Source organism: Lepidochelys kempii, chromosome 6 (genome assembly GCF_965140285.1).
Source record: "Lepidochelys kempii isolate rLepKem1 chromosome 6, rLepKem1.hap1, whole genome shotgun sequence".
Lineage (NCBI taxonomy): Eukaryota > Metazoa > Chordata > Testudines > Cheloniidae > Lepidochelys > Lepidochelys kempii.
In genome coordinates, this window is record NC_136385.1 from 25,960,352 (window position 1) to 25,979,446 (window position 19,095).

At 42.6% G+C, this 19,095-nt stretch overlaps 1 protein-coding gene across 9 annotated transcripts in view; it reads left to right on the top strand.

The window, feature by feature from the left end:
• The first annotated feature begins 12,944 nt into the window (after positions 1 to 12,944).
• BRSK2 (BR serine/threonine kinase 2) overlaps positions 12,945 to 19,095 on the top strand; it is a 427,682-nt gene continuing 421,531 nt past the window's right edge. For all 9 annotated transcript variants that reach the window (XM_078853168.1, XM_073347202.2, XM_073347203.2 and 6 more), the window contains exon 1: positions 12,945 to 13,367. In XM_078853168.1, coding sequence (XP_078709294.1) covers positions 13,274 to 13,367 — 94 coding nt within the window. In that variant the 5' untranslated portion in view covers positions 12,945 to 13,273. The remainder of the gene's footprint in view (positions 13,368 to 19,095) is intronic.

Sequence of the window (19,095 nt, forward strand, 5' to 3'; positions counted from 1 at the left end):
CGTCACACTTTTGTACTTTGCTACAGGCTTTCCCAACAGGCTGACGGTACCTCTGAAAAGTTGGGTTAACTGCAGAGCCAGGAACTGGGATCTTCTGGTGTTTGAATAAATTTGAATAAACTGTAAAAATTTAAGTTTTTTTTTTAATATTGATTTATTTTTAAGAAGTCTTTAAATACAGGATTTAAAGGAGCTGAAATCCCTTCTCACAGTCCGCTGCTCTGTGGTACTAAAGTGCTTCAGCATTTGATATTCTGCATAGGCTCTATTTGGTATTCCCTGGGTTTTGAATTTAGGAGACTTTTCAACCTCTGATAAATAGCATCTGTAGCAATAATATTAGCTGCCATAACACACCCTGATAATGCCAAACATAAATATAGCATCACATTCATGATGTTGTCGTGAAAGTTTCCGTTACAAAATCTGGGGTTCATAACCCTAAAACTATCCCATAACCCATAAAATTTTCTGGGGTTCATAACCCTAAAACTATCCCACTAAGAAATCTGATGGCCATAGCATCTCAGGTCATGATCTCATCACATCTCACAGGCTAAATAGCTTTGAGCTTGGTCAGTACCCGGAAGGGAGACCGCCAAAGAAAATCCAGCTGCTGCTGGAAGTGATGTTGGTGACTCAGTAGGTGATCCTCTTCTTTCTGAATCACTACTGAGTGAATGAGCCACTATTAGAATAAGGGTTTGCAACCGTTTTCAAATCATGCCCCACCTAATATTTTTTTTTAACTTGGAGCCCACCCCCGCTTTGAAAATGGGACTTCGCAATGTAATGTAGATAGAACTTGGGCCATTAATACATTGATTCTAGGGCTGTCAAGTGATTAAAAAAAGTAATCACATTTAATCGTGCGATTAAAAAATTAATCATGATTAATCATGTGATTAATTGCACTGTTAAATAATAATAAAATGCCATTTATTTAAATATTTATGGGTGTTTTCTACATTTTCAAATATATCGATTTCAATTGCAACACAGAATACAAAGTGTACAGTGCTCATTTTATATTTACTTTTATTACAAATACCTGCACTATAAAAAAGAAACAAAATAAATAGTATTTTTCAATTCACCTAATATGAGTACTGTAATGCAATCTCTTTATCATGGAAGTTGAACTTACAAATGTAGAATTATGTACAAAAATATAACTGCACTCAAAAATAAAACAATGTAAAACTTTAGAGCCTACACATCCACTCAGTCCTACTTCTTGTTCAGCCAATTGCTCAGACAAACAAGTTTGGTTACATTTGCAGGAGATAATGCTGCCCATTTCTTGTTTACAATGTTACCTGAAAGTGAGAATAGGCCTCACATACAATTCTCCCCCAAAGAGTTCTGTTACAAATTTAATTAATGCATTATTTTTTTAATGAATGTCATCAGCATGGAAGCATGTCCTCTGGAATGGTGGCCGAAGCATGAAAGGGCATCCTTGTAATAACAGCTACAAATGTGCCATGTGAACGCCTGTTCTCACTTTCAGGTGACATTGTAAATAAGAAGCGGACAGTATTATGTAAATATAAACAAGCTTCTTTGTCTTAGCGATTTGGCTGAATAGGAAGTAGAACTGAGTGGACTTGTAGGCTCTAAAGTTTTACATATTTTTGTTTTTGAGTGCAGTTATGTAACCAAAAAAAATCTACATTTGTAAATTGCACTTTTATGATAAAGAGATTGCACTATAGTATTTGTATGAGATGAACTGAAAAATACTATTTCTTTTGTTTATCATTTTTACAGTGCAAATATTTGTAATAAAAATAATAATATAAAGTGAGTACTGTGCGCTTTGTATTTCATGTTGTTATTGAAATCAAATATATTTGAAAATGTAGAAAAACATCCAAAAATATTTAATAAATTTCAATTGGTATTCTATTGCTTAAAAGTCTGACTAAAAGGTTTCCGCGATTAATCACAATTCATTTTTTTAATCGCGATTCATTTTTTGAGTTAATCGCATGACTTAACTGTGATTAATTGACAGCACGAGTTCTTATTCAGGCAAAACTCCCATTGGCTTCTGTTTGGAGTCCTTTCTGAGTGAGATCTTCAGGAGCTGATCCTTTTAAACTGAAAAGTAAAAACAAGCGTTAATGAGGACACAAATTAAAGCACTAAACACAGTGCCAGGGATAATTAACCAAAAGATTAACTGCGCACTTAAATTTATGTTACCTGTTCATTTAAGCACAGGATGACCTAGAATAAGGTCAGGGGAATCATCCTACATCCTTCCCCAAAGATAACTGATGCATCCAATGATGGCACAGTCCTGTTTTATTCAAAATGTTTCTGGGATATCAAAAACATTTGGATGAACAGGGCTTCAGATAACTGAGGAAATTGTTGTATAAGTATTCACACCAAGGGGACATACTGTTATTTGAATCTAGGTTAAGTTTCAGATCAAAGGGGTGCAGATAAATGGGATTTTATTGTAAACGAAATAAACAGCCATTTGATTATTCAGGGATCAAGAAGTGCCCCAACATTTTTCTAACAGAGCTCAGGAAGAGAGGCCAAAACTGTTGGTTCAATCCAAAAAGCAAGGTACTACATACCTCCAGTGGAATGAAAATAATAAATAAATAACTGGGACCTCAAGGTTTTTCATATTTACTAATGTTCTGGTGGAGGCTTGCTTTCATCTGTTCAAGGGCAAAAGTGGAAAACAAACCAAGTTTTCACTGATATTCCACCCGTGACGCTGATTCTCACAATGTTGGCATCATGTGATGAGCAGTGTGGATTAGCAACAGTATAAGCAATAAGGTGCATTCCCCCAGAGCCCACCAGGAACAAACTAGAGCCGACATCAGGAGGACTGTATACGGACAACATTGACTAGTTTCTCACCTTTTCCTTGAAGGCTCATACCATCATGCAGTATCATCAGATATTATTCCCTTATATCTGACCTTCACTTCCAACCAAATTCACTTCACTGTCTGCAAATTGCTATAATCTAACACCAAATGCCTTTTAGAGTTAATGGGCTGGTTTTCAAAAGCTGTAGGTGTAAGTACATATCTGTGTTCATTTTCACCCAGCACATTGTTAATGTAGTTGTGTGAACAATTTGGATATTTGCACATGCAAATGGCAATTTAGACAAATAACTGGTCATTTGCACATGCAAATATTTCTGAAAATCAGGCCCATAATCTTGTATTTTAGAATTTTCCAATGCGTTCTTTATGATACACTTTTAAAATTTGGGGGGAGGGGTGGAAACTCACTATTTAGGTGTGACATACTAAAAACAGTGGGCCAAATTCTCAGCTGGTATAAATGGGTGAAGTTTGATTAAAATCAAAGCTGTTATGCCACTGCACCAGCTGAGCCTCTGGCCCAGCAGACCAACTTATTCCACAGCTGGGCATCATATGCTAATTAACACTCTAACCCACAGAAGGAAACAGTAGGTTTTTGTCCCTCTTTATTGGATGGTCCATGTAAGAGTAATGAATCTGCTTCAGTTTATTCCTCTAGCTCAGTGGTTCCCAAACTGGGGTTCACGAACCCCCGGGGGTTCACAGAATGTTACAGTGAGTTCACCAGAAAAATTTCACTAATGGCGGCCATAGGATCCCGGGCATTGGCGGTAGCAGGTGGGACCCGGTTGCAGGGCAGACAGCCCAAGCCCCAGGGAGAGTGGGGCCAGGCAGTTGGGGCTGGCAGCCCAAGCCCTGCCCCCATCAGTGGGGGAGCCAGCCGCCCGAACCCCAGCGTGCCATGCAGGGCTGGCAGCCCAAGCCCCAGGGAGAGCGGGGCCAGGCAGTTGGGGCGGTTAACGGGGTCCAGCAGCAGAAGCCCCGCGGAATGCAGTGGAAATTTAAACTTAAATCCCTGGAAATATTCATTTTTAGGCAGGGATTCACGAGATTTCACAATTTAGTGAAAGGGGTTCACAGGCTGTTAAAGTTTGGGAACCACTGCTCTAGCTCAAGCAGGTGACACTTAAGCTTTCATGACTCAAGATCCTGTGTACGAACCATCCTGATAGCCCAAACCAGGGTATGGTATCACTCATCCAGTGATGCCAGTTACCAGAGAAGTGAACAAATAGCAGCCATGTTAGCTTCTGTTGAACTACAGCAAATGTTAACTTTTATCAGGAAGAAAGGTACAACATTGCTTTGTTGTTTTCATTCTTTCAGTAGGGTTCTACAAAAAATAGTGAGTAACAAATAAAGGACAGCTCTAAAAGAGAATCAACTGACAATGTCTGTTAAACTCTTCAGCTGACCCTCTTGGCTTCCAGCCATACCTTGCTACAATAGGAAGATAAAATCCTGGGATTTTCCTCTTGGCTGGCTCACACCCACAGACTCACAAATCAGGGTTTTCTCTATATATACTGGAAAAAAAGATGGTAGCAAACAATAACTATAAAATCAGGCCTACAGTATCCCCTATTTTAAGTAAATGTAAGGGACCACGTCAAGACAGAATTCAAGATCTGTCTTATTTGCAGACCACAGGGACAGGGTTCTTTCTTTTTTACTCCTCTCATCATCATTTTTGTGATTGCGGTATTACAATAATGGCAATTATAGTGCTGCCAAAAGATCTTAGATTTTGGATGCAGTCAGGATCCCCCGAGAAGTCATGGAAAATCCTGGGCTGAGAGTTTCAAAGCCAACAGGCAGATTTAGACACACAACTCCCAGTAAAATTAATAGGAGCGGTGTGTAGATATCCAGTAGTAAACCGAAAAATCTCCAGCCGAAATCTTGAGTTTCAGTAAGTGTGCTTCTTGCAGCAGTCACCAAAAGCAAGCAAAACAACTCAACTCCAAACAAGCCTGTCACAGTAGCAGTCTATATTTGGACACACACACCATGAATCCCTTCAAATAATATACTAAAATAACAGAACTTCAAGATTACTCATTACAGCTCACCTTGGCTGCTGTCACTGAGAAGCCCTTTATGGCTGTTGGGGAGGAACCTACCCCTGCAGAGAGACATCAGGATTGTCTGAGCTTTCTCAACGGAGACTCTCGATGTCGTTCTTGAAAACCGATAGCAATCACAGTAGGTGATTCCTTGGAATCCATGCTGGTCGGAGGGCTGACCCTGAGAGCTTAATATAGGTTGAATATTTAAACTGTGCAGTGTCAGGGACACACTGTAGACTGGTTAATGAACAGAACTGTTACTGTGCTCCATGTGGCATCCTAGTTTTCCTATGATCTTTTAATGACTACACTAAGACCAAGGACTAGACCCTTGGACTCTCATTGGAATACTCTATAGTGATGGTTTAACCAGCTACCTGAGGGTTTCCCTAATGTAGAAAGAATTCCTGGGTTATGTACATCTGGCGTAACAGCTCCGTACCATTCCTTTGTCGCACCCAAAGGGTATTTCAGTGGTGTGTCTAGAGGAAATGGAACATGGCATGAATGTTTTGATGCTCCAGCAACATTCAGCTGCTGGAATTGTCCCATAAGGTATGACTACACCGCACAGTAAGCTTAGGTATGTGTGACCCATGCTGCATATTCAGTATTTCTAAGCCCTCACTTCAGCATCCACACTGCATTGGAAACACGAGCTTCACAACCAGGTTGGTGTATCCATACTACACTATGCAGACCCACGTCCAATTTCATCTTCTGTGAGCTTGGACATTATTCCCACTGAATGACATGGTTATAAATGGAGTCACTGTCCCACTATTATTCTAGGGAACCGTGCTTAGCCCCTGTTGCCATGGGTTATGAAACCATATCCTGATTTCAAATGACCTCGCAAAAGAAGGTTCTGCTACAAGATCAGTAGCAGCTGGTAGAAGGTCTGTTTGGTAGACTGAAATTCATTGTGTCTGTCTTTAAAACTATTTGGATGCCAGCGTCAACAATGCAGTCTGCATTATTGTGGCCAGCTGTGTTCTGCACAATGTGTGCAAGCAGAAGGGGGAACCTTTTCGCCAGGAGGGGACTCAAGACAGTACTGGATTTCTGAACTAGTACACTCAGCCAGACTGTGGACCTATCATGACTGGTGCTGGATCCATATTTGCAATGGAACTCAGGGATGCTTTGTCCACCCACACAATAGGTTTGAATAGGGGAATTAAATGGTGTTGGTATTATGAATTTTGTAAACACTTTCGTGAAATGTATGGAGATGTTATGCATTTTATAAATATACACAAATTTATGGAATGCTGTGATGACAGTTTTTCGTTTTTGTTATGACATTCATTGAGAATCGGCTTCTGATAACGTTTATTAAAGTTTGTGCCACGTTTAACATTACACATAATAAAACTTGCTATTGTAGCCTGGTGTGCAAATTCAACACTTTATTTTACTCATGTATTTACATGCCAATCTAAGAACCAGAAAGGCAGAATAGCTGCCATCAAAACATACAACACAATATCCAAACTCAGTGCCAAAGCAGTGAAAGGTGCGTGTTGCCAAATGACATGGCCAACTGTTTTTGGGTGTCCCCTGTCCCTCAGTTCTTTTTGACCTTTCTGGGGCTTTTTATACATGCAGGCTGTGATGGGAGTGGATGAATGCACAGGGTACATTTTTCTGTTCCATGTTCTAATGTTCATTGCCTGTGAAATAGTCCAGCCAGACCCTGAATTGTCCAAAGCTGCATAGTCTTCAGGACACAATAGCATGGAGGGGACAGATGGTGTGCAGCTTGAGCAGGAAGTGAAGGTGTTAGTGGAGCCTGCAGTCTGGTAGCCATGAGTGCAAGTAATTGCTCAAACAGCTCCTTCTGCTGCACTCAACCTGTGGTCATGCTTCATGAATCCCTTCACCAGTCCCACCTCACGATGTGCAGCCCCTTCCTCTCTCTATCCACCCTTCTTGCATCCTTATCCTTCTGATACTCAATCTGGTCCTTCTGGAACTCTCTCTGCTGATTTGTTTTATCTAGATCCTCTTTCTACTTGCCTGCAGTAGATGGGTCTGCTTCCCCAGGCTCCTGGTGTCATGTGTTTCCCTGCGGTGGTGGAGGGGCCTTGAAAAGAAAACGAAAGAGCACATTATTGTCTGGCCATGATAAAAAATTACATTTTCCACTTTATCAAAGGGGCTGCTTTAATTCAAGGTCAAAAGATTATACTTTTTATCAATGGGCTTTATTTTATTCACACAAAAAACAACAGCAATTTCAGATGGCCTCTGGCGCAGGACTGAAAACCATCACACATCATGGTAATGTACACCTACAAAATTCAATTGAAATTATTTCTGCATCCGCTTCATTTTTTTTCTGGGATGGGGAAGACTTATGTGGGGTCTAGTCACTAACTATGGTTTTTCAGTCCTTTCAGGCAGAGGAAGCTCTGGAGAACAGTGATATTCTGGAGCTACCCTAGTGGAAGTGTGAACTTCTGTTCCAGGCCAGCAGAGGTGATATTTAGGAACCTAGTGACTGACCAGCACATCTTGGAATGGAGGGGGCTTGTGGATTACAGAGGTGGTCCTAATAAGTATGCCCTGTCTTGCAATGTAATCAACTTTCTGGAGTTCCTACTCCATGAGAAGTTCGCTTTCATCATTCGCTTTTCATGGGTGAAAATTTGTGGCCAAATCAACAGGATGCAGATTTATCATGAAGACGCAGTACAGTCTCCTCACAAGTACCCTCAGTCCATGTACAGCCTCAATAAACTGCCAGCCATAGGGACTCCTAACACTGCCTGCCAGCCACCCTCTGTTGTAATTTGGACTCATATATTTTAAACCTGCAATGATCCAAATAGATACGTGGGGGTTTTTGGACTCATAACAGCCATTTTTGGGAGGGACTTAGTTTGCAGATGGTCTAGGACAGCGGCCGATTTTTAAGGTGAGCTGTATAAGACAGGAGGGGTACATGAGGCAGTTAATGGTGGACCCCCAAGCCAGACTTACAACAATCAGCAAGGAACTACTAAAAAATTCATAACTGCTTGTTTAACTTTTTTCCTCATTTGCAGTGTCCATTTTGAATCCCATGTGCTGTCAGGGGGGAAGTGTCATGTACCAGATATGGTTACAGAGCTTCCATCCCAGAGTGATACAAGACACGTGTCTTCCGTGAGCTACTTTATACGCACACCCCAAGTATGGCTGAGCTAGCCTTAGGTGAGGGAAGGGGCACGCAGCTCCGCCTAGTGGCTGAATAGTATAATACAGTTTGCCATTCCCTTACAGACGTGGGAGGGATGGTGAAAGGAAGAATACCCAAACCCAGGTCTGTATTAATAACTCAAGCTGAAAATCCCTCCCATCCATAAATTAATAACAACAAACACAGTTGCAGAAATGTACCTGGCTCCGGCTTTAGCACTTACTCTGGTGCTGGGTCTGCAGCAGGCTGCTCCTCAGGGCCGTCTAGGGTGACAAGATGTCCTGATTCTATAGGGATAGTCCTGATATGCGGGGCTTTTTCTTATGTTGGGGCCTATTACCCCCCAACCCCTGTCCTGACTTTTCACACTTTCTATCTGGTCACCCTAGGGCTATCCCCAAACAGCTCCTCTGAGGGCAGACCTAGGTTGTGCTTAGCCACTTTGGCAACATGACATGCACCACAGTGAGCTCAGTGCTTGCTACAGTTCTCAGTACCAGGTTGAATTCCTCATAAAAGAGGCAGGGAGTTCCCGAGGTGCTATTAGAATCTTTGACTTTGCTGCAGTTTGTCTTCAGCTGCTTGATTTGCTGTTTGCATTGCTCTGCTGTTCCAGTCAATTCCCAACACTGCTCAGATGTAACTTTGTAGACATGATCATTTCTCATGCTCTTGCTGAAATTGAAAGTTTTTCTTGCCTCGCACCACAGGTTCACCAGAATCTGGCTGTGTTCCTCTCGCCAACCAGCGGCACACTTGATGCAGGACTTCTTCTGAGTGCTGGCCATAGCTAATATATGTGAGGTTTAACTGTACTTCCAGCTGAGCAGTCTGTATGGAAATGAAGGGTGAAGTGCTGAGTAGCTGCATTTGAACCTAGAGGTTGTTTCTGGTTCCTGGAAAGCAAGTGGAAATTTTGAGAAGGAAGAGAAGGGAAGCACAGCCCATGGAATTACGGGATAGCATTGGCAGACTCTTTGGACCCACATCTGGTGTCCTGGACTCGAGCTGCATCCATATTGCAAAATGTATGGGCTTCGACCCACATCACAGCAGGATACAGCTCTGATCCATCCTCCTAGCAGGGTCTGTGAGCCAGAATCCAAAGGGGTTCCTGGCACGGGTCAGATTGATTTCTGTGTGGACAGAAGGGAGACCTGGTCTTAAACCAAAGCCAGAGCGCAGGCTTAGTGTGCATGTAGGCATATCCCAAGTAGCCACTGCAGCCAGGCATATTATAGAGCAGCCCTGAAGTTGCTCGAGGTAGCACTGATGGTTCAACTGCTGACTGGATCGCTCCAACCACTATGCCCACCCCCCCTTAGTTGTGCTGAATGCAGCTGAGGATCTGGCATGGGTATTTAAAGCGAGAAACTAACAATTTGTATAGATGTATTCCTTCTGTCCTCGCAGAACTAAAGTAAAACTCCCAAAGCCTGGTATAGTGTTGCCAGCTCATGATTTTTCCATGTTTTAATATATTTCGTATTTTTCTTATATTCCTAGCTCCTGCAGTCATGTAATTGTTAGAATCTCAGCTTTTATTCTCTTTAAAGTAAGTTTCTGGCCCTCATGGTTGTGGATAAAAGATTGGAAATGTGAGCCCTAAAGACTCAAAATACAAAAAGCAAATAAAAAGAGCACAAACTGTATGTTTCATTTTAATTTTTTTTATTTTCAAGGCAGTCTTATGATTTTTTGGGTACTGCCTTTCAATGTTTAAATGCTTGTGGGGCTGGCAGTATTGAGGGTTGTAGTGTGCAGTGGGTCTTGTGTATAACCTGGATTAGATTTTTTATAGGCTGGTTATAACTCAGCTGTTTCTGTGTCCTGGGAGCTGATTCTGGTCTAAAACTTACTTAAATCAGGAGTCCGTGTAGCTGCAATGGTGTAAGAGAAGAGCAAACCCTACCTGCCTCAATGGGCCTAATTATAGGGGAAAAGATCCCCCCCCACTCCCCAAACCCCATACACTTTCAGGTTGGAGACAACCACCTCCCGCCTCATGACTTTGGCTGGGGGAGAAGAGGCAGCGGAGGGATCAGAGAGGGGAATACAGGCTGCTTGTGGCAGCCAAGGCTGAGAACAGCGGCCTCCCTCCAACCTCCCCCTGCTGATCCGCTCTTGGGCTCAATAGGCAGCGGAGGCGCCCCGTAGGCTCCCTGCCCGTAGGCTCCGCTCTGCCCCCCGCCCCCCCGCCCCCCCCCCCCCCCGGGTCTGGGCCGCAGCTGTGACTCCTGTCGGTAGCCGGCTCCGCTCCTCCCACACCTGGGTCTCTCCCTGGCTGGCTCTGAGTGAGGGTCTGGGGAGCAGCAGGGGCCTGGCCCAGAGTGGAGGGAGGTGCTCTGGCTGGAGCAGCAGCTTCTCCTATCCTGTATCCCCCAGGTAGGGTTACAAGGACATGGGGAGCAGGGTCAAGGGGCACTACTGTGGAAGGAGAGACAAGGGGAGGGGAGGTGCAAGGGGGCAGGGACAAGGGGGCACTGCTGTGGACGGAGGGCACAGCTATGCGGGGGCACTGCAAAGAAGGGATAGTTACTGGAGGACAGGCACTAAGAGGCAGCTGTGAGGGAAATTTGGGGAAAGGGAAAAGAAGAGGGGAGGCAGTTTGTGGAAGAGTGAATGAGGGATTTGGAGGTGAGGGAGAGAATAATATGATTTTGGTAATTAAATGATCTTTAAATATTCATGGTAAATAGGCCTAATAGTCTGTGATGGGATGTTATATGGGGTGGGATCTGAGTTACCCAGGAAAGAATTTTCTGTAGTATCTGGCTGGTGAATCTTGCCCATATGCTCAGGGTTTAGCTGATCGCCATATTTGGGGTTGGGAAGGAATTTTCCTCCAGGGCAGATTGGAAGAGGCCCTGGAGGTTTTTCGCCTTCCTCTGTAGCATGGGGCACGGGTCACTTACTGGAGGATTCTCTGCTTCTTGAAGTCTTTAAACCATGATTTAAGGACTTCAATAGCTCAGACATAGATGAGAGGTTTTTTGCAGGAATGGGTGGGTGAGACTCTGTGGCCTGCATTGTGCAGGAGGTCAGACTAGATGATCATAATGGTCCCTTCTGACCTTAGTATCTATGAATCTGTGAATCTATGAGGCGAATCTGGGGACTGGCTGAGAATGAAGGGGGTCTTGGAGAGATGATACTGGCATCTGGGGGGAGGAGAGTCTTGGGAGAAGGAGAGAAGTTACAGCAGGAGTTTGTGGGCAGTGGGGGAGCCTGGGACGGTTTCACATACTATGAAGTCTGGAAGGGAGAAGGGAAAGGGGAAAGAGGAGAGACTGGGGAACTTTGTGGAAGGGTTGGAAACTCAACACACTGAAGGTTGCTGCAGCAGTATAGGACAGTAGTTAGAACAAGGCAGCACTGTAAAAAGAGAGGCAGGAGAAGGTCAAGGTAAGTGTTGGGGTCTTGTTTTTTGGGGAGGAAGGAAATTATATTGGAACCTTTTTGGGGTTGCATTCAGATAGACTAGACTCATAGTTTCTCTGTTCCTCCCCTCATCTGTCGTCTGCACTTTTTTGGATGTGGTCCACAGAAGGATCTTCCATGGACTTTACACCCATTTATATATAGGGTTTTGGACGACTTACTGTAAAGTAAATTTCACCGTTAGGCATTATTTCCAATTTTTAGTTTACAGAATATTTGTCTCCCCATGTCTCTTTACTTTTTCTTCCTTTTGCAGGTTTATCAAGTGCTTCCTTTGTGACTGAGGAGTCCGTGCTATGTGCAATGCTTCTGCCTGCATTCAGATGGGGGCATTGCAGCCACAGTGCTATCCAGGATGGAGAATGGGGCCTACCTATGGAAAGAAAGGAAATATGGGGGCTTGGGGTGAATTTCACTGGTGTTGAAAGGCATTACCTTGATAGTCCCGGACACTGAAGTCCTTTATATGGCCCTGAATCCACAAGGTACATAAGCATTTGTCTAACTTTAAGCACATAAGTAATCACATTGACTTAATTGAGACTATCCACGTGCTTAAAGTTACACACATGCTTAACTACCTTGCTGGTACCTCTTTACAGAACAGATACAACATGGGCTGCAGCAGTACAAGCTTTCCCTATATGGCCCTGCCCTTGTGTCTCAGCCCTAGAGAGACCACCTGTAGAGCTTAAAAGTTTCCATGATTCCAAGTTTCATCCTTGGCGTTTCAGTTGTGATTACTAACTGAAGTACCAGTTGTGCTGGATTTATTTATTTATTGGTCTGTACATTCAGTCCTACATGTTCCCCATTGAAGTCCAAAGCAAATCCTCCCCTGTGTTCATTGGGAGACTGATCAAGCCCTGTTTTTCATAATAGTCATTGTTTCTGAAAGACTCCTTGCAGAACAAAAAGAATAGAAATACTTCCCATAGAAACACCATCCGTAAACCTTACAAGCTTGTTTTCCACGGTAGATTTCTTTCCTGTTATAAATAATGCCAAAACCTCAGCATTATTTAAATTGTTGCTTTTGGTCAGTGAATTGCAGTGGCAGGTGCCTGGGGGGAGGGGATCATTTAGAGAAGGAAACCTATATGTGTGTGCATATGACTTTTAAAATAACTTTATCCCTCTTTATCTGTATTTATTTCCCTTACCAATAGACTGCTCGCCATAGGTTTACTGATGTGGCCATTGATTAGGATGCTCTGTATCAGAGAGGGGCAGCAACTGCTGCTGCTACTGATGGAAAAGGAAAGGTAGTGGGAGGAGGAGGAGGAGAGGGGAACTGAGTTGTTGCTGGAGATTGGCTGCCTGTCATGTCACTCAGAGCTCTGGGCCCCAGCTCTTCCGCTGCTCTGGCTCGAGCTGTCCCTGGAACAGCTCCTAGTGAGAACAAGGCGTGCAGAGCTCCGATCACCAGCACCATGCTCCCTGGGCTTGCATCCTAGGTCCCCCCGCTTTGAACACTGGTAATAGCTGCTCTGGAGCCTCAGCATCCCACGCCGCCAGACGGACGGAAAGCAGAAAAGGAACAAGGAGGAAGAGAAAAGCGGCAGCCAAGGGGACGAAAGCAGCAAAGAGAGAGGGAGAAAGGGTGCTTTGCTCACACCGCTGCAAAGTGGGAATTTAAAGAGCTGCAGAGAGAGAAATCCCAGCTCCCCGCCACACACATCGCAGAATTGTAGAGCCGGGTAGAAATGACATCAACGGGGAAAGAAGGCAGCGGAGCTCAACATGCACAATATGTTGGACCCTATCGCTTGGAGAAAACCTTGGGCAAAGGACAGACAGGTTGGTTCCTTTGCAGCAGCCGCACTAGGGCTAAGGTGCGGTAGCAGCTGATGGGGATGGGAGATGTGCGGGTCTGGGTTTCCCCTTTGGCTGCTGCAGTGGAGAGACTATTTCTAATGGATTTTTGCCTTTGTTTATTTATTTCCTGTTTTTTTGTTGTTTTTTTTTTTAAAAAGCAGAGGTTGCCTTGTGTGCATCACTCCTGCTAGCGGGTGTTGTTCTGGTGACTGTCAAAGTGCATGTAGAGGAAAACGGGGGATGCCCTGCTGCTGGTAAATTTCATGTCCCTTACTTCACTGCCCCACTTTGCTTTCTTCTCTTTTTAATCAAATTAAATTGAAATGAGAGGTGCCCTGTGTATGCTGGAGAGGAGGAGGAGAAGGACCGGGTGGGGAGGCGGGGGAGTCACCAGCAGTATTTCATGACATCATGATCGAAAAGGGTGTAGTCCTTAAGGTGCAGTTGGTGGGAGAGAATATGCACAGAACAGTCTATGGCACTGGCTGCTGTGGTTATTTGGAAAATATGAATGGATGGTGTTGTTTGGTATGTTTTTGTGTGGCATAGTTTGAATTTAAAAATAAAAAAGTGGTCAGCAGCAGAATTCACTCTAGCAGTTTGAGGTTTTTATTTATTTATTTATTTTCCAAAAGCCCCTGTTTGTGAAACTGGCCCCCAGCAGATTTTCCTGAAAGGAACAATGGTAAGAAATATTAAGAGGAAACCTAGTGAGAGAATTAGCAGAGAGCAGGTGCTTGTGCCCTACGTGGCATAATTAGATCTCCTAAATGCATTCAAAATTTGGACTCGCTGGGGTGCCTGCCTGGATGTTATATTTACTTCAAGGGCAGGGGAGCAGTAATTGGAAGGAAGAGCGGTTAAAAAAAAATCCCCAAAGCCTTTCCCATTTTTATGTTCTTTTTTTAGTAACAGGTGCAATGAGCAATGGGATCTGGCAAATTGATTTGGTTGGGGGACCCCCAAAAGTGGATTGAGTCTCCAGGTTATAATTTAGAAGGGAGGGTTGGTGAAATCAGCCATAGGGGGCTTCTTTGGGCTTGTGGGTGTTAAGTGTTGTTCATTATGGTGGGACAATAAAACATGATGCATTGTGTTTTTTAAAAACCCAGCCAAGCTTTGCCCATCTGTTGTCTAAAGGATTTAATAGGCGTTTCCATCCCCAGCTGCTGCCTCTGCTCTGCCTGCTTTCTCGCTGCCCTGCATGGCAGCAGCTCTGCAGTCTGCAATTTTCTTAGGGACACAGTCAAAATCCAGATCTTTCTCTGTAAGGAGAAATGCTCTCTGAGATGATTGATTATGACCCCCCCTCCTCATTCGTTCTTCTCTTCTCCACAAACCCCATGGCAACCATTGGAATATATGGATGGGATGTGAGCATCATATAGTCTTGAAATGAAAGTGACTTTTATTTTATTTTCCCCCCTAAATCTTTAAAATACTATAACTGCTGAAGGTATCTATCTTTTTTTTTTTTGGTCACCACCTTTATTCTTCATATTACTGAGTGAACCCGTATCTCTCCAGATGTAGTTTCCATAAAATCCATCCTGGTGTTGATGATAAGGATAAAAATACCCCACCAAAAAATTGCAGTGTCTTGGTGATGATAAATCCGATTCCTGTTTCCATAGTTAATCTCTTGCTGGGCACTCTAACTGATCATAAAACCAGCCCTAGATATACACATTCATTTTCTATCTTCATCACCATTTCTTTCTTCCTCATCTTCTCGACAACCCTCACCCCCCCCCCAATATATAGATATAAAATTGCATCTGAGATTCCTGCACATTAACTTTTATGCTCCAAATCCCGTAACCTGATACTATGGTCCTAAAGGGTTATCTGCAGCTTTGGTTAATTTTTTCCCCCTTGATAATCTTCCTATCTTCCTCATAAGTGATTAGCGAGAGGGAGAAAGAGAGAGAGAGAGACAGGCAGGCAGCAGGGTAGGAGGGGAAAGAGTGTGTTTTCAGGGTTGTTGCTTTTGGGCTCTGCAGTTATTTGACCAACTGGACTAGCAGGAAAGTTGCCTTTTACAGTTTTACACTATAGCAAATCTATAGAGACAGGTCTCTGCTTTGTGCACGCATGTATGTGCAAACAGCAAACACATTATATGCACTGTTTCAGGGAAGATGGAGGGATAAAGCTTAAAAGTAGCTGATGCCAGCCTCTCTCTTCCTTACCTTATCCGCCCTTGATATAGATAATGTATGGAGGTGAAATTTGAATTCGTGTTAAATGTACCTAGTTAAATACGGGAAAGATGCTTTCTGGTTTTCTGCATTTTCTGTGCTAATCAGATTCAGGAATGTGCAGAATTGCAGGTGTGCATGTAACCCTCACCCTGCTAACTTGGAGGGTGGATGGGGAACCTGCAGTATTTTTGTGAGATTACAACAGTGCAGTGTGAGGACCTGATTGACCACTGCGATTTGCTAGTGTAACTCCATTGAATTTGATGGAGTAACACAGTGGTGAATCAGGCTGTGAGAATTTCTTTAGCTCATCTGAAGAGTTTAAGGCTTGGAAGGTTAGGAAGTAAAGGCTTGTTTGGTTGCGTGGTGTGTGTGTGTGTGTTGTTTTGCTTTTGTAGGGGCCTTTTGAAAGAAAATCTGGGAAAACATACTTACAAGCAGAAGGAAAACATACAGTCCTATTAGACCAAGTCCTTTACCTTCTTCATTGATCTTCACATCACTCATTTTTCTTTTAAGTGAAAGAATCCTTCACTCTAAAGTTATTTCAGATTTGTGGCTCTTGCTTCTTTCCCATTTGTATTAAATATTATACAAACCTCTTAGTAGCTCTCACCTACCCTGCACTCAGATTGGATAATTTTTAAGATCAAAGGAAGAGGAATAAGGGAGGGTGTCAAGTACAGAATCTGCCACAGTTCATGGCAAACTTACAAAGGATGCTATGAAAGGGGAGCTTTCATGTTCAGTTGAACTCCAAATGGCATGTTTCAGCCTCTGTGTAGCTATAGCAGATTTCCTTCTCAATATCTGCAAAAGAGAAATGTTTACAACAAGAGCTTGCTGGTTCCTGCAAAGAGGCCCAGATACTGTGCCTGTGATGTCAGTGGAAGCTGGTGACATCTAGTAATGGGGAGGAAGTTGGCAAAACTGACACGGAGAAGTGTGTTCAGATCCAGTTCAGAATGCTGGCTAAAGACCGTGCTGATTTTGCTTTAAAGGATAGGCAAAGCCTGCCCTGAGGAATCTACAGTGCTGGGACATCAGGCTCGCTGAGAATGACTGATGTCACAAAGAGAGGATTAAGGCCAGTTAGTTTGGAAAGCAGGAAAGGAAGGTACAGCGCAATGCTGAAAAATGTTTGCACTCCAATAATACTGGGAGTGGGACAACAGCTGAGAAAAGAAATTTTTAATAATTCAGCACAAAAATTCTACATGTGAATAATTTGGAGTGCCGTAGTAAGACAATTGCCCTTTTGTTGTTGTATTAGACTCAATTCAAAGTATCTCTGCCATTGTTTCCGGCAACTGGTCTAGTAGCTCATGGAATCTGTATTAGGAGAGAACAGGAATATAAGAAGCAGTGTAATAATTTAATTAGCACCCTCATAACATTTTATTATAAGGAAACGTCATTGTAAAAGATGATAATAAAGGATATATAAAGGTGTCTGTGAAGGGGTTGGTTAATGTAAATGTCATTGAATTACACTGTACTGCAGTTAATTATTGTAGTTTTTCACTGTAATTAACAGTAATGAGCAAAAAGGATGTTCTTTGTGTTACAGTAACACACCAGGAGATATTATGCTTAGAAAACAGTTCCAATGTGAATTCTAAGAAGAGATTCAAGTTTATTATTCAGATTAAACAGAGGCTGCTCACCATTTGCCACTAATTCTGTGTGAAATCAACTTTTCATGTATTCCTGATGTTTTTTTTTTTTTTAAATTCCAGGAATATATTTTGTTTGTGAGTTTTCTTTTGCCCTTGTTAACCTCTGTTTTCCCCTTGAAATCCTCTACAGTAATTCAGATTGACTATAGTGAATTTTTATTAGTGAAGGCAGAGATGTGGAATTGAAGTATTCCTTGCTAAGTGCTTCAGCATTTCAGTGGATCTTTCTGCATTTTAATTTAAAGGCCAACTTATACACTTCAGTACTATTTTTGTTTGTTTGCCCTGGCACCAAATGACAGCACCGTTAAAATTTCTGAAATGCTCCTTTCTCTGCAAGAAAAGCAACACTTTCCTGTGCTGGGAATTTAGTCTTTGATCAAGTTTCTTTGAAAGCAAAGAGCATAAAATTGCAAATCCATTTGGTTTCACTCACACAACTTCTCTGATATTTGGGCCTAATTCTGCAGGCATTCCATACACAGAATTCCAATTGAAGCCAATGGCAGTTCTGCATTTGGAGAGCTTGCATGATGAGCCTTCCATATTGAGAGGGTGCACTCTTTATATACTCTGTTGTATATAAAGTACAATACTTTGTACATATAATGCAGTACATATACCAGCCAATAATCAATCATATACTGGTATGATATTGAGCTGTATAGCTGTAGAATCATGATCCTGCTGCTCCTTCTGATTTTATAGAAGTATGTATCATCAGTGTTATCTATACTTTCACGAATAGTTTTGTAGACTGTAGGGGTCAGACCCACAGATGGTTTAAACTGGCACAGCTCCATTGAATTTGGTGACTCTGACTTACACCAACTGAGGATCTGGCCAGAGAGATGTAAATCATTTGAAGTTTCCATTCAGACCTGTTTTCCCCAAATACATGCAAGTTCCATTTATATTTTTAAACACATTTGTTACTTGGTTTTTAATTAGAGAGGCTATCTTGATAGCAATGAGTCTTTTCTGAATCTGCATACCTTTCAGCGATAACCTGTTAGGACATCTTTCACTTAAGAGATGAGCTAATTAGTAATCGCACAATTGGAAATATAATATTGGAAACAGTGTCTCAGGCAGTGGAGGTTTTACAAGCACAGGTTTTGTGTGAAATGTTGCTAAGATATGTTGACATCAGAATCAATGATATATGTCTGGACCCTCAATGTTAAATAAGGTTTGAAAGGAGGTTGTTATACAATAAGGGTAGAATTTTCACAAAGCTGCCATTGATTTTCAGTGACTTGGTCTTCGGATGCCCAATGTGAGATACCTCCAGTCTGATTTTCAGAGATGCTGAGGCTCTACATCTCTAATTGAAATGAGTGCTACCATGTTAAGTAGCTCTGAAAAACAGGCCTTTTGAAAGTTTTGTGTTAAAACTATTCTAGCAAACACCTCTTTGCCAAATTTAGTGCAAATGATAGGTAGAAGAGATCTAATTTAGGTCCTGATCCTGCAATGTGCTACATGCAAATGGACTCCTATATGCTCTGCACGGGCATAGGGCTCTGAGTGCACAAAGCACATTGCCGAATCAAGGCCTTATGACCCAATCTTATTTCCAACAAAATTCGTGGCATAACTGCTATTGAATTCAGTGGGAATAGAGCAGGCTCTTAGTGGATTTTTAAAGCGACAACTAGCCTTTTGCCCAAGAGTTGTTAAAATTCAGATACTCTGTCAAACGAGTGGGATCATATGACTATTTTTATATCCAAATCTCAGACATCACCAGGTGCTGCAGAAATGGCAGTTCCACAAATACCATTTTCATGCTGCTCAAACAGCCTCCTCCATTTAGTGTCACTA